The sequence below is a fragment of the Notothenia rossii genome (assembly GCF_949606895.1).
Source record: "Notothenia rossii genome assembly, chromosome: 8".
Lineage (NCBI taxonomy): Eukaryota > Metazoa > Chordata > Actinopteri > Perciformes > Nototheniidae > Notothenia > Notothenia rossii.
This window is the reverse complement of record NC_136906.1, coordinates 61771924-61784875: the sequence shown is the minus strand read 5'-3', so window position 1 is coordinate 61784875 and position 12952 is coordinate 61771924. Positions and strand designations below refer to the sequence as shown.

The 12952-nt window shown below is 40.3% G+C and overlaps 1 protein-coding gene and 1 long non-coding RNA gene across 4 annotated transcripts in view; one reads left to right on the top strand and one right to left on the bottom strand.

The window, feature by feature from the left end:
• Positions 1–12952, top strand: part of LOC307015462 — a 43599-nt gene that overhangs the window by 15898 nt on the left and 14749 nt on the right. The gene's annotated exons all lie outside the window — the stretch shown is intronic.
• Positions 7036–12029, bottom strand: LOC307017180 (homeobox protein OTX2-like). 3 transcript variants are annotated; one of them, XM_079646722.1, is made up of 4 exons: positions 11990–12029; positions 9307–9511; positions 8912–9063; positions 7036–8447 (listed from the first exon to the last, which is right to left on the bottom strand). In XM_079646722.1, the coding sequence occupies exons 2-4, from the start codon at positions 9401–9403 to the stop codon at positions 7821–7823; spliced, it is 876 nt and encodes a 291-aa protein (XP_079502848.1). In that variant the 5' UTR covers positions 9404–9511; positions 11990–12029; the 3' UTR covers positions 7036–7820. The 3 variants fall into 3 exon arrangements, with proteins under 3 accessions (XP_079502848.1, XP_079502849.1, XP_079502847.1); XM_079646723.1 differs by lacking the exon at positions 11990–12029 and adding an exon at positions 9601–9728; XM_079646721.1 differs by lacking the exon at positions 11990–12029 and having other exon boundaries at positions 9307–9702.

Here is a 12952-nt window from a genome sequence, read left to right as displayed (position 1 = left end):
CGGTGTGTGTGTGTGTCCTTTGTTGGCCGAGGGCATATTTGTGTTTGTGTATCTCCATTGTGACGTGTGTAATCCGCATGCTCTCTAATCCAAGAGCAGGTGGCCAGGCGTGTGGCGGCTGTGGGGGTGCAGAGTGGGCACACTCCTCCTGCCCCCCTAAATACACACACTAATACGCTCACACACATATGATTGATCCACAAACCCATAAACACATCAATGCTTGCTCCACATTCTGCTTTATACCACCACAGGGGAGAGGAAGCACATAGGGACACCTGTGCTCATTCAGCCATACCTAATGCAACACACAGGCCCTGTTACTGGATCTGTGACTGGGGGAAGATTCTCCACAGGGAAGCACGTGCCAGCGTTTCCAGGCCGCCCCTCCCCAGCCACCTCCTCCCGGCGTACGTCCGAAACAGACACGCTCGCCTCCAGGAGCTCGCGCTGCCCTTAACAGGTGGGCCGGGGCGAGGCGGGGCAGGGAGAGAGGCATCTGTCGACAAACTCTGCATCCATCCTCCTCTACTGTACGACCTCTCCATCTGCCCCCATGGAGACGGAGGAAGGCGGAAGGTCAATGATGCTGTGGAAATGTGCAATTATCAGGCCTTTCCTGTCCTATGCAGCAGTGATATATCTTTATCACGTCCTAGTTGTCAGCAATTGCAAGAAAGATGGCTTGAAAAGCATCGTATGCTGTTTCGTGACATTCTCCACACTGTATGGTTTTCAGACAAGCAACGAGAGGCCCCTGACCTTTGACCCTCTGTGTTGTAACTGCAGGAGAGGAGAGGTTTGGCAGTTGAGCGCAGTGCGTGTTTAACAAGTTGTGCACTTGGTGGGCTGTTGGTCCGGATGTGACCTGAATCGTCGTTTTGTATCTGAATATATACTGTATCAGACTTTGTCAAAAGGCTGCATTAGATAGCAAGGCATCGGTTTGGTTAGATTATGGCCCGTGTTGGGGTAAAGTGGATATTGTTTCAGATCCGTAAGTGTGAAAGTCTGGATATTATTGTTTACAAACTCTATCCTCTAAAGAAGAACTGAAGATATAGTTGGAATGTATTCAAAAGCTCCAGAAAAAAGATATCGTGGACCTTGAGATATTATATTATATTATAAGATATTATTTTGTTCATTCTAAGGTTAAATCGATATCTTTGCTTTTAGAGATAGAGCAACCTTGATCGTCTGGAATTCATTTCAGTCTCAAAAACTCACAAATCCGTAGACATTTATCAAAACCAATCCTGAACTCTGACAATATGTCCATTTGTAGGCTGATATTTAGCCTACATGCATAGCTTCCATTAGCACGTTTAGCTGTTAACATGACCGGCATAAGCTATCCGGTGCAGCTAAGTCCACTTTGTTCATATCATTAAAAAAGTGGCCTTCCTTTTTGGATTAAATTGTACAATGTTATGAACTGGCTCAAATTTGAGATTTTTAAATTGATCCACTTGTGATGTTACATTTGGAACAGTGTGTTCGAGTTCAATGCTTTGATTGACAATTTCTTGTGGTGGAAGACGTGTCGTATGAGCAAAACCAGATCGAAAGCTTCAGACTCACAAAGCACATGTTTCTGATCACTTACAGTACAGGTGTTTTCATTTCATATCATTACCTACAATTCCCCACTTCTCGCTGTCCTATAGCTTCCTCGACAAAGCTTCGCTCAAGCATCTGTTTGCGTCAAATGCTTTTAGCTTGAGCTTATGGATGTAAATTTGGCCATTAAATGCATGTAATCTGTTATTACAACATTTCCCTTTTGCTTTTATAAGGAGATTTATGTTTTTTTTTTTTCCTGCTAATGGTCTGTTCTCACAAGGGCAGGAGTGCTTTGTTGGCTGGATGTCCACTGTCGACATAATCCAGGGTCGTGAGGTCCTCAGGCTAAATGGATTCTTTGAAAAAAAAAAAAGAGAGAAAGAAACATTGACTAGGCATTAACTTTATGTAAAGCACTAATTCTTTGACGGCTATTCATATTATTATTTTTTACATATGCTGGATTTTCTTTAAACCTGTAATCAGCTTTCTGCTTTGTGTTGACGTGTGTGTGCATATGTGTCTACAACATATGTGTGTATTACTGCAAGCGCTTTCCTCAAATGACAATATCTCAGCATTATTAATATTGTGTCTCATGTGTAACTCTGGCCATATGGTGTAGCTCAAATCCTAGCACCGCTGTAAAGTCTTTTAGTTTAACGTTTCACTATGGGATTTTTGCATACATAACCGGCTCAAGTCTTGAAAATCAGTTAATTCCACATAAATTGAGTTATTATTTAGAGAGATTTATCTAAAGATTATCATAAAAATCTGATACAGTTTTATGATTTTAGAGCAAGACCCTGCTCATCGTGGAATCTATTGAGGGGATTTTTTCCACTCAAAAAGATGAATACAAGAACAGCATTTAATTGATTTTGAATGGACTTACATGATATTCACATGCTCTCACAGAAAAAAGCCATAAAGGAACGCTCTTGATCATTTTATCTTGTAAAATAAAATAAAACACGATGCAGTCCATGGTAGTGTTACAAAAACAGCATCAACAGAAAGCGAAATAAGCTATTATATATATATATATATATTATATATTATATTGGAGAAGCACTGAGGAGGTCCAGTTAGTGCAAAAATCTACAGCAATTTCCATCATAAAGGAGAAAGAGCTGAACAAGCCTTGTAAAAAAACACCTCGGCCCTGTGATAATTGTTTAATGCACATTAGCACCAAACTGAATGTGCGCCTGTTAAATCTGGTACAGTGAATTGTAGACTCATGTTGTCGACCGTGTTTTTAATGTAATATAGTTTCAAGATTCCTTTTGGTTTAATGCAGCATCACTTGTGTTCTGTTTGATGACCTTAAGCAACATGCAATGGTCTCCCCGAAACAAATATTAAATATATAATTCAGCGTATCAAATAGAAAAATAAATCACCTAAATGTTGTACTAAGTACTGCCAGTGGTGGACTGTAACTAAGTACATTTACCACATACTCCTATTTTACTTGACTATTATCTTTGTATGCTTCTTTACACTCCCATAAATCATTTTACATAAAAACAAACATGTCATAGGACAAAAATAAAGTCATAGGACTTTTAAAATATATATATATATAGATTGTGGCATTTAAATATGTCTGGGGCCTAAAATGATCCAATATTTCACCAACAAAAGGCAAAGATCAGACAAGATTCTTAAAAATAATACAGATTTGTGTAGCAGAAGTTTTTCTCTCTTCATCTGCTGACCCCTCAAATGTATCTTGGGACCTTTTGTTGGGTTCACTGGACTAAACTACAAACTCAAATGTACCAGCTACAACAACAAATTGTTACTTAAGCATTGATGCAACAGTAAACTATTTAGTATGTATAATATTCCAGTCATAGGGGACCTTTTTTTCCGAACATGTGTTTATTTATAGTACTGAACTGATAATAATGTACATTTTAATGCTGATATTTTATAGTTCTGAATTGTATTTTACTTACAATCTAAACACTTCTCCATCCCCTGCTGAGCTTTTTATACATTTACAGTTTAAACAGCTCCAGGAACACTTTCCCCCGGAGCTTTGGTTCTGTTTGTCAGCTCAGTTTCTCTTCTTCAAGGAACAATTTCCAAATGTAAAAAACAATGTTTTACATTTCTGTTCTCTTTGAGCAAGCGCTTCCTTTATCAACAACCCTGTGGCATTCCTGAATTCCAATTAAAAGAACATTTTGTGCCGCTTTAAAGTCCCATTAAAACATCACATGGAAACATTTAGCGTGTGCATCTGATAGAATTGAAAATAATCTCATCAAATTGTGTAATCCAAGAGATTAAATCACTCTTCATATTACATGGCTTAACACAGATAGGGAAGGTCATAAAGAGTTACGGCTGGGTACTTTGAACCATTTACCATATTCCTCAACCGCCAGTCTGACAGGAGTACAGAAACACTATTGTTTCATTCATTTAAATGAGATCCCATGACTGTTGTTGTTGCAGATGAATTATGTATGCAGTGCTGTGCTGATATGTGATAGACGTCGTCTCTCTGGGAATGTAGGACACATACTTATGCATAACAATAGTCTTCAGTTATATTCTCACCAACAAATTGGCCGTTTATCTCCGTTCATCTTGTGCTTATTTTACGCAGCTGCCGTGGAGAAATCAGGTCCATTACCAAGTGGCGGTTACTGTATTCAAATATGCGGGATTGTTGCCCCAGTACTTTCACTAATTCTCTTTTCTTAAAAAAAACAGAGTCATATGCCTGTCAGGGACATTGTACAGCTGATAACCGCATAGCCTATTTAAATCAACTCTGATAGTGTTGTTTAAATCATCAATTGTTCATCATAAATGTTTCCTGAGGTTTTTGTCATGCTTTCCATCTCTCCAGACAATAATTGACATATTGGCTTGTTCCCCAATGGGCCTGTTATACTGGTCCGCCTCAAAAAACAATCAATCCATAAACTGACTACACAAAGAGATGCAAAACCGGATGTGTGATATGGTTTTTCAAAAGCTGATACAAAGCCAGTTCTCAAATATTTTCACATCTAAGTCATCCATTACTAATGTGGATTTATTTTGATTCAGATGCAAAACAGGTGAAACTTTTCAGACATGACTGGTTAAAAGGCTATCATGATTCTATTCATTTGCTAATTTGACATATATTAAGTAACGTAATTGTGAGTTAGTGTCAAAATAAGTAAGAAAAAAAAGGATCTATGAGTATAAAAATAAATATTGGTTTCACATGTGATAATAGATCATGAATATTCCAGAGAATAACTATCATTTCATTTCATATTAGTGTTATTATTATGTGTATTGTTTACATCAAAACCTAAATAGATATGGTTTAGCCTAGATAGACAATCATTAATAGCAATATTGTAAAATGCAATAATGAGACCCTTTATTCCTCTTTCAAAAAAGCATATCTTTGTGTAATTTAGATTTTAGGTCACATAATAATACACTAATGACCAGTGTGTATAATCATGCAATATACAGTCTTGCATTGGGCCATTAAAAAGCCTGTCGATATCTCAGATACAATTCAGGAGAAAGATATAAATTGGATACGCCTACGTTGGACACATGCCCTGTACACAGTCCTAATGTCAATAATAAAGTAGGTTGTAATGTGTCATATTTTATATTTAAATTATCAGTATTTTCCGGTTAATCTTACTGTTTTCTAAATGATAAATAATTAGTAAAGTCTTAGTATTTTTAAGGCCGGTGTACCGCCGCTGTTGAGCCATATCGAGGCACCCCTCGGCCGGTCGGATCCCCTCTCCTCCGGCGGGGAAGCCTGGAGATCCCCGGCCCGCTGAAGTCGTTCCGCTTGGGGGAAGCCCTGCCTCAGGGAGACGGTCGACAAAACACCAAGAAGAAGAAGAAGAAGCTTCTGAGGCTATTCTGTTTTGTTTAACATCCTCAAATGTGATGAGAGGATTAATGGAGCGCGTCTGCCGGACCCATATGGCCGCTTGTGCTGAATTAAAACCGAATGGATACTCGGGGGCCCCGGTCCCCCTGCTTCACGAACACTGATTTACTGCAATCTGCTGACATTATCGAACCTGTTGAAACTGGGAATGTGGCTCTGGGGTCGAGAAAAATATTTGTAGGCCTACAGTTCAGGATTATTACCAGAAAGTGATTGTGTGACGTTTCCCAGTCACGAGTAATTTAAGAACTCTAATATTTATGGTCACCAGGAAAGGACCTTTTATAGGTTCGACAAAATATCTCACCAATGAATGATGGCCAATATTGCTGAGATTGCTATTTTTAGTTTTTTCTCTCAACAACACACGTTTTTTTTTAATGATTTTGTTTGTCTCAGTGTTCTTTTTATTTAAGTCATGGTTTAAGGTTGCCAATTTCAACGTGATATAACATGTTGCAGCACGATATAAAGGCTTGTGCCAACTCCAAATTCTTATTTAACCATTTAGAACAATATTATATTTTAAAATAATGTAGGCCTATCAACAATCATCAACAACAAACTAAATATAGCCCACAATACTATTTTTTAGAGTATTGTTTGTCGCTCTGTAATTGTGTCATTTTGTCCTAATTGGGGGTCAAATAGACAACAAAGCACTTCAACTGCAGCAGAGTCATGGCAGAATTATTAGAAGCTTTCTGACGTCTCGTCACATCCTAATTAGTCCGATAGCACGAGCCTTCTTCTTCTTTAATCCATGCACGAGCCCCCGGACCTGCTCACCCTCAAACTCTCTCTCCTTCAAACCCCGAAGACTTTTTGGCTTTGTGTCCTATTAAATACATGCGGCACTAACAATCCCTGCAACAGATGTGTGACATGGATTTTGATTGAGATGGAAAAGAGTAAACATTTAAAGCTGAATGATGCGTTTATAATTTACTTGATAAATAAAGTTTAAACTGAACCTTATCATTTTTAGAAAATGAAGTGTTACCCACTTTATATGGATCCGATATTGGGCGTTTGTTTGCCTTTATGTCCACTTTTCTGCGGTTTTTCTTTGCTGTATAACTATTTAAACTCGTCTTTGCTCCACTCTTGAGCTGCAGAGCTCATTTCACATCTCTGCGTGTGAACTGGCCAGCGTTGCGCCCTGCACCAAAGGGCAGCCGTCAATAAAAATGTTGGATTATCCTCTTTATGAGACGGGATTAACGCAGCTCTCACATAATTCACATTCCTCCCTGCCTGGACAGAAATCAGGCCCGTGACTTAGAATAAATACTTTTTAAAGTAGGCCAATTATAATGTTATGTTGGGGACCATCACAGAGATGACATTTGGCATATATGAAGACACTTAATTTACGTTTTACGCCAAACCAAAAACTGTGATTGTTGGTGAAATTGATTCATGGTTTGCTGTCGTGTTGTGGTGTGTTGTGTAGACACAGTGATACAAAGAGAAAAACACAGAACATTTAGTTGGATTTGTGTCAGGTCAAGTGATCTTTATTATTTGTTCGTGTTTGTGGCCTTCACGCAGCAGTACAGCTCAGATGGACCTTGCTCGCTGCTGGTTTGATTTGCTCTGCACTTCCCCTTTAATTGAACTAATATCTCCTCATAATAATGTATCATTTAACACTCGAGACATGGGGATAAATCTACCAAATTCACAGCTGGGAAACGCGAGAAAAAATTGCATACAGGTAGTACAAAGAATCACCATTTTTTAAAGAAATCTAACACGGGAAAAAAACAATTCAAAGAAACACATAGGGGACATTTATGAGTACACGCAAATGGACTGATTGTCTCTTATAACTAGTTTTAAACATATTTCTCATAAATTAATAGTGCATCCAGGTTCATGTCAGAGCTGCTCTCTCTCACACACACTCTCTCTACAACACACACTCATGCACAACGCTTTGATCAAAGGGGCCCTTCAGCGTGCCAACAAAATAAAAAAAAGACAAGAGAGGGGAGTCTTTAAGGAGCTTAGAAAAAACCCTGACTTATTCCTCCATCTCAACCATCTTTTGATCCTTTTTTTCCTTTTGGTCAACACATTTGTTCCGTGTCCTTGATCAAAGTTGGGGAGTAGTCAGTCTGAATGTTCAATAAGTTAACCCAACAAGTGAGACAACCGGCTGGCAGTCCTGTTCTGCTCTGCCCGAGGTAGACGTTGGGGCCTGCATGGGTGGGGGGTGGTGTTGGGGGTGAATAACGACTTGCTGCTCCCAACCCCGGGGTTTTTCATTCGCCTGAATAGTCTACAGCTTGTGGAATGTTTCCTCTCACAACACTTGGAACTTCCACGCTGCCTGGTCTTTGTAATCCAAACAGTCTGCGTTGAAATTGAGCTTCCATGAGGAGGCCGTTTGGTCCTTATAGTCCAGGCAGTCTGCAGCTCCGCTGAAGCCGAGCCCCGCCGCGCCGTATGCCGACGTGGAGAGGGACGACGCGTTGCTCAGGTGGCCGGAAACCCCGTTGCTAGACATGGGGCTCATGGTAGAGCCCGCGGCGGCGAGCTGGTGGTGCATAGGTGAGAGGTAGGAGCCGCATTCCATCCCGGTGAAGTAGGACGAGGAGCCCGTGTAGCCCTGGTTGTAGCCCGACGCCTGGCTGTAGGCCATGGGGTAAGAGCGCTGCATGCAGGAGGACGCGGAGGTAGACAGCGGGTCGGAGAGCGGGGAGATGGAGGCCGGGCTCCAGATAGACACCGGGGCCGCGCTGCTGCTCACAGCCGGGAGGGAGGTGCTCGGCGGCGGCGTGAACTGCCCGCTGGCACCGCTCTCTGAGCCGGCCTCCCTCACCGGAGAGCTCTTCTTCTTCACTGGCTTGGTCACTGCCTTGTTCTGCGCTCCGCTCTGGGTTTGCTGGGCCTGTTGACGATGTTTGGCCCGTCGGTTTTTGAACCATACCTGGAATACAAAACATTAAATTATTTAATTTAGCTATAAAAAAACAACACCATTTCTCTATTCCAGGTCAAATATACTCCACAATCCTGTGGTATGGTACACTGAAAACTGTAATTACATTCAAGTAATCAATGAGGCCACGTTCAAATGAATAGGTAGGCCTATACATCCCAGAAATAATATAGCCATATGTAATTTATCCAAAACGATATTCACAACTTTCTACTATCTTACAGGCTTTACACTTTGACAATGAAATTCCCTTCTTAAATCATTACTCACAGTTAGTAACACTTACCAAAAATATGAATTAAATACATACAAAGAGAAATTATCGCCTCAAGGAGAGACCGTTATCAAGCACTTCTCCAGCACTGAAGAGGAGGACACTTGAAGTATAGCGCCTCTCACTGAACATTATCGACCTGCCATTAATAGACTGCAGTATTATGTTGGGGTCTCACCTGCACTCTGGATTCGGGCAGGTTGATTTTTAAGGCCATTTCCTCTCTCATGAAGATGTCAGGGTACCGGGTCTTGTTGAACAGATTCTCCAGCAGGTCGAGCTGGGCCCGCGTAAAAGTCGTCCTCTCCCTCCTCTGCTTGCGAGGTTGTCCTGTTAACAAGAAGAGGGTCAAATTAAAGACGTGAAATGATCTTACCAAACATTCAAAGAATACGAAATACACAATTGTGTAACACGATGTTTGGATACTCCAAATGTCCACGGTAATTACATTAGGAATCCATCACTCATTTAAATAAACTGTCTCTAAAATGCAAATAACTATTTAATTTAAAAAAAAACGTAATAATATGTTATACACTTAGGTATATTTCTAAGCGTTTGGGTTATTACCGTGGTATCCCACTGAAGGGTGCAGCAGGTCCACTCCTGAGGCAGATAAACTCAGTCCGTTCACCGTATACGGCGGCTGCTTCAGATAGGACATCATGCTGGCAGCCGGGCGATTGGGCAAAATGTAAAATAAATAATAAAAATAGAGCAGGAAATAATGTTTTAATCCTCTCGCGTCTCCGTTTGGTCTTTCACTTCGTCCAACCTGGAGCAGGAACACAAAACAGGAGCGTGTTTAAGGTCGGTTAGATTCTTCTCTGTGTCCGCGGAATTTTGCGCGCAGCCTTTACGCACCGAGGTGGTTTAAAGAAGTGGGCGTCCTCGCGCTCGATGAGCTCTTAAAGGCGAGTAGAGACCCCCAGCTGTCCCCTGCTGGACTGAGGATGCTCTGTTTGGCTGACAGGCGTTTACGCCATCACCCCCCACCACACACACACACACACACACACACACACACACACACACACACACACACACACACACACACACACACACACACACACACACACACTAACTGCTACTATAACCCCGCCCCCTTACCACCACTACCCCCCAAACACACTCCTCTCCTAGTACCACCAAAACAAAAACATTGTCGTTAAAATGCGCACACTCGCTGGGCCCCAACCGGGCTCTCAATTAGCATATACCCACAGGTTAGGCGAAGCTAAATAGACAGCTGATTGGGGGGCCATTGCAGAAACAAAGCTCACTGTTGACCGATAAGTAATGCTGATAACAAAAGACTTTAGGGAACAAACAAAGAAGGCAATACTGCAAACTGAGCGCTCATTCAAATACAACGGAGCATCTTCATTTCTATATCTCAAGGCCCATTGTTTGTTTCCACTAAAAACCTTGTACATTCAAATGTAACGAAATTAAAATACGAAGAACAACTTTCGCAAATAATTAGAAACACGGAGGCATTCCCTGAACTGATTTCTGACATATATTATTGACACCACTCGCGGCGATTCCCCCTCCTTTCCTAATGAATTGCTCCCGGTAATTAGATTTGGAAGGTGAGACTATCTAAAAGTGTTGATTAGAGAGGAGCACTTAATCTTAATCTAAACAAACAAGGAGATGGCCCACTAAACTTGTCCCAAGATTTTGTTTAAATAAACATTTTACTGTAGTCTGCTACCTTTTAATTCAAACATTTTTTTTTGTATTATACATATTTTTACAATGACCAAAAACGATTTAGGGATATTTTGAACAATATTCTGAATGTATAGCAATATTATAAAGAAGAAAATCAAATAGAATTAATAATTATTTTAGAATATACAAATATATATTGGGAGATTAAATGTGACAAATTAATGTTAATTAATGTCTACAACCTACCTGATAATGCAATATTAAGTCGATTTGCTAAATATGTTTTTATTATTACATAGCTCATCATTAAAGGATAGGCCAATGTTTGGACCATGCTATAGGACTTTAAAAAAAACGATCACAAAACTGTGTCTAACACTGTCTAATAGGCCTTAATATTTTTCTTTGTTAGTAATAGCTAATTAGTCTATTCCATATGCTGCTGTCTGAGGCCTATCGTAACGTTTCCAGTGACACCTACCTGTAGAATAAAGTTCCCAGGACCCCAGGGTGCTCAGCCCGGGACCCCTCGTTTTATAGAGCCAATAACGGCCACTCCTATAGTCAATCTGTCACTTTTTTCCACCCCCGGCTACCGGTTGCTCCACATCCGTTCAATAATAAATACCCTGCCTGGCCATTAATTATTATTGGCTACAAGAGATTTTTTTTTTTCTGTAAGAAATTAACGAGATAATCCGGACGGCACGCGCTGGCCTGATTACAGGACGCCAGCCACGACTCCGCATTCAGGTCTCCTTAATTTTCTGCGTCACGAAAATAAAACAAAGACTGGCATTGTATTTATCAGACCAGCTGACTGCCAGACAACCGACCCCCACCCCCTTAACCCCCCCCCCCCCCCCCCCATCCACCCCAGCACAACCAGCTCTAACTCACTTTCCCAAATCCACATTCAAAGTCATTATTATGATTATTATGGTTAATATTATTATTAATATCATTATTAATATTATTATAATAATTATTGTTATTATATTATCATTATTGTTATTATTGTGGCTTGTTCCTGTATATATTGTTATTGCGTTATGATTTCCATATTTTAATATTTCGCTGTCAGCATTAGGCCTACATAAAAATACAAGTTGTGATTTTTATGATCCGAGTGTGCAAATTCAATATTGAAATAGATTTTAGATTTTAATAATGATACATTTTTCATTCGAGGTTTAGCCATCTGTTTGATGACAAAGTGGAACCTTTGGATTGGCCTACATTTAATACAGTGTTATTTAACATTATTATTTTACAACTTGACTTTGGGGGTTCACCCTCCCTCCTCTACATGCCTGAATACATCCAAAGACTGGTCAGACACAGCAGTTGGAGTGTATTATCTGAAGTTGCGGACTGCGATTAATCGGTTGAACGCCCCTTTGCTCGGAGCATGCAGCCCAGGGGGAGAAGTTCCTCTAAAACACGCCTTTCCAATTATCTCCCTATCGGGGTTCCATCGCACGCACCGGCGATCATAGGAAAAACAACATCCCACTTTAATACGGTAAACTTACACTTAACATATGAAACTGAAGTAAAATAAGTCACTTACCTCAGTTGTTTTTTAAATGCCTTTTCTTTGAGTCTCGTTCTCTCCCTGCAGAGCGGGTTTATGAAGCTGCTTTGATTAGTTTCCTCCGGGGTAAGCTTGTTGGATGCGGATAATAGCTATACTCTCAGTATTTATGGAGAGAGAGAGAGAAACTGGGATGATGTTTTTGCAGCCAATGGAAGTGATTGAAAATATGATGGGCAGAGGTGTGAATGCATGCAGCTGAAGTAAAGCGGCCTGATGGTGGCAACGATCAGCTCCAAAGCGCTATGTTGTGCTGCTATTTCTTTATCATATATATAAAAAACACACATTAAAGACACGCTTTTCACTCAAAAGATCTTTATTTATATTTTTAAGGAGATAAAGTTAACAGATACAAATAGGTGTGGTGCATTCACCAACCAATCAGAGCCGAGCGCCTGCACGCAGCTAATGACGAACACATAATTTTAGTAGGCTATATAACCTATAGACCCGCGCTCATGTTAAAAATCAGGAGGTTTTAGCTGCAGCTTGCAGATTTGATTGTCAAAATAAGCTGAGCAAGCAAAACGGAAGCACTGTTTTGTAGAGAGAGGTGCAAATAACTTCTCGGGGATCTGTCACGGTTAAGTTCTGTGTAACCCTGTAAAGGAGATTTAAGGGGGGGAAATGGAGGCCCGTGAAGATGTAGCCTACACCACCACTTATATGTTGATTTTCAAGTTTTTTTCCCTGTATATTTTACCAACAAAGTTGCCTAAATTAGGCTATGTATTAAATGTTCAATACCGTGAACCTCTTAAAAATAAAAACATGTGATTCAATTTACTAACGTCTAAGAGGCCTATTTATTTATTTTTACAGTTTTTTTTCCTTCCATTTCGACACAAATTTGGTCCCAGCAGCCCTGACTGGAGGTTTTTTAATAATGCTCTCAAACAAGCAGCAGGTTAGAGAACTAATTAGGAGTCTACATGC